Source organism: Aplysia californica, unplaced genomic scaffold, assembly GCF_000002075.1.
Source record: "Aplysia californica isolate F4 #8 unplaced genomic scaffold, AplCal3.0 scaffold00449, whole genome shotgun sequence".
NCBI lineage: Eukaryota > Metazoa > Mollusca > Gastropoda > Aplysiida > Aplysiidae > Aplysia > Aplysia californica.
Genome location: NW_004797719.1, coordinates 617,666 through 620,582, shown reverse-complemented (window position 1 = coordinate 620,582; position 2,917 = coordinate 617,666). Strand labels below are relative to the sequence as shown.

Sequence of the window (2,917 nt, the reverse complement as noted above, 5' to 3'; positions counted from 1 at the left end):
GAAGGAGAGAGAGAGAGAGGGGGAGGGAGAGAGGTGTGCAGTTTTCCCATCAGAGATCAAAAGGTTTAAGAGAGATGTATCCGGAAGATACATTTTAGTTTTGTGTAACCTTATAGATGTCAGTAGTTTTTCTTCCGTTGACTTGATCAGGCCTGAAACAACAGGCGTGAGACAGGTAACTCTTGAGTCGGAAATGCTGAGGGCGAATACGGAGACAAAAGCATGGTGAAATGGCATAGGTTTGACGCCTCTATCAACGCTATTATTAGGTATTTGATAGCTTTTAAGGACAAGCGGGCTAACCCAGATTTCGGTGGTTTCCAGAAATCTTGACCTTCACCAAAAATTGACGTTGTCCTACCTATAGGAGAAGTTTGGTTTCATTGGTGTGTATGTTTGTTTTGTTATGAAGAAAATTCTCCTCATTCATTAAAAACAAACAACAACAACAACACAATCTTACTCTACTTCCTTGACCATCAATGATTTATTTATAGAGGCACCAGCCATCCATGTCCAGGTGCTGTTTTAGCCTTACTCTACTTCCGTATGTATACAAAACGCGAAATCGTGATCACGACATAGATTTTATGATATTGAGATCATCTAAAAAGGATGCTCTAAATGCTAAATGCATTGATGTCCTAGTCAATTTAAATTCCTTAGATTCTAAGTAGATCATTACTTGTCTACCTCTGCTTTTTTTATTTCGTCGCTTATTTTTCCAGTGGGAGAAAAATGTTCTGGAACTCAGTGTCGATTCAGTGTGAACTTCGCCTGTCTTTGTGAAACAAATTCTTTCATTGGTAGATCTTATCATACGGTTGTTCGTGTTATCCTTCATTGGTAGATCTTATCACACGGTTGTTCGTGTTGTCCTTCATTGGTAGATCTTATCATACGGTTGTTCGTGTTGTCTTTCATTGGTATATCTTATCATACGGTTGTTCGTGTTGTCCTTCATTGATATATCTTATCACACGGTTGTTCGTGTTGCTTCCTCTTCGGTCTTCCCTTCCTGTTAAATGGTAGGTTGTACTGTTTGAATCCCAAGAAGCTGAGAATGTATCAGAATGTTATTGGGTCTGCTACGGATCTAATGGAGACGTTCTTTTGTAATTCTGTTTCTACGGTGCTCTGGTGTGGTTTGCTTCTTCTTTCCTATTAAAAATCTATCGTCTTTATCTCCCCTCCTTCTTTTTTGTGTTTGTTACTCTCTTGTAACACCTCTAATCTTCGGCCCTTATATGATCTTATTGTGCTGCAAGTGCCATAAAACATTTCATAAAACTAAAACTAAAACTTAGAAGATGGACGTTATTTCGACGATCTATTCTTTTCAATCACTTCACTGTGTATTGAAAATTACATTGTTCTTCTCTATCTATTATTCCCCAGAATATACAACAACCTGACAAGACTCAAGTCTACTGCCGGTCAAATCTGTCTTGCATCTCACCAACAGTCCTAACCACTTGGACCATGAGGAAAGACTTGAGCATCTGGAACACCGAGACTCGCCAATTCGTTATCCTGAATCCAGTGGGCGTGCACACCCACTTCAAATAGTTCTCCCGACATCCAGCAATTTCGAACACAAACCGACACCCATTTCGATAGCATTCAGGATGAGATTCAACAGTTGGAAAGGCTACGTAACCCCTTTCCTTTTCACCTGCTTGTTTCTGTACGCCGGGGCTGAGACGAGGAACTTCCTGATCCTCCACTCTTCCAAAGACGGGCTGAGGGAGCTGAGGATTTCACACAGGAGCAAACAACTCATGGAGACGACAGATGGCAGCCCTCTCTCCACCGGAAGTTTGGCCTTCACGAGAGTCACCGATGGTTTCCGATTGGTGGAGAGCGTCTATCGCTTTGGCCTACTTACAGACTGCGTGGTGAGTACTTCGAGGAGAGATATTCGTTCGTTCATATCCGAGTTCACTCGAGTACTGCCGGGGAAATTCGACTCGACCGTTGACGAGATCGCAACGGTTTACCATAATAGCACACACGCCAGAGATTTCGATTTCGACATCAAATCTGGGAACGGAAATTCTACAGCAGACGTAGATAGCGTTATCTCTCTACCTCATACTTCAGACTCACACTCAAACAATAACGGACTACACAACGCTAATGATGAAACAACATTTCTGCCAAGCTTAGGCGCGTCATCATCAACAACAACAACAACAACAACAACAACAACAATAACAACAACAACAACAACAACACCACAGTGGAAGCTGTCAGCCAAACTGTCCTCAAACAAACACCACAAGGAATTCCTCAACAAATACCGGGACCTGATGAGAATTCGGAAGAGAGTTCGAGAATGTCAACGCTTCCATGAGGAGGCGGAGTACCGCCTGCTCGTCCTCTCCTCTCCTTCCGTCTCTCCATCCATCTCGTCAGAAGTGACGGCTGCGAATGTGTCGAATTCTCGAGGAGAGAAAATGTACCCCACGTTTGAGAATATTTTTACCAACGCGGAAGAACGCGATTCGTTTCTGGAAGAAATGGGTCTTCGACAACACAGCGGGACACCGAAACATCGGGCCCAGAATCTACCTCAACGTCGTAATCATAAAAACCCGCGTCATAATCATCATCGTCATCGTCATCACCGAAAGCAGTCTCATCATCACCAAAATCGTCCCAATGGCCCAGAAAGGCGTAGAGGTCACGATGCAGAAACAACAGAAAAACACCAGAGTTCTTACGTATCTTTTGATACATTTTCTGCGAGAAAAGACAATAATAAAGACAGCGAAAATATACCGCTACCATCACCTCCATTATCAACTGATTCCTCTTTGACGAGTTTGAAAGCAGCACACTCATCGTTTTCATCGACGTTGCCCCTGTCGTCATCATCATCATCATCATCATCATCATCATCATCATCATCATT

At 42.7% G+C, this 2,917-nt stretch overlaps 1 protein-coding gene across 1 annotated transcript; it reads left to right on the top strand.

The window, feature by feature from the left end:
* Nucleotides 1-1,266: 1,266 nt before the first annotated feature.
* On the top strand, nt 1,267-2,891 carry LOC106012659 (myb-like protein A; the record flags this gene model as incomplete). Its single annotated transcript, XM_013086258.2, is given in 1 exon segment — nt 1,267-2,891. A coding segment is annotated over 1 exon segment (1,263 nt), but the record flags the coding sequence as incomplete, so codon positions are not given.
* Between the last annotated feature and the right edge of the window lie 26 nt (nt 2,892-2,917).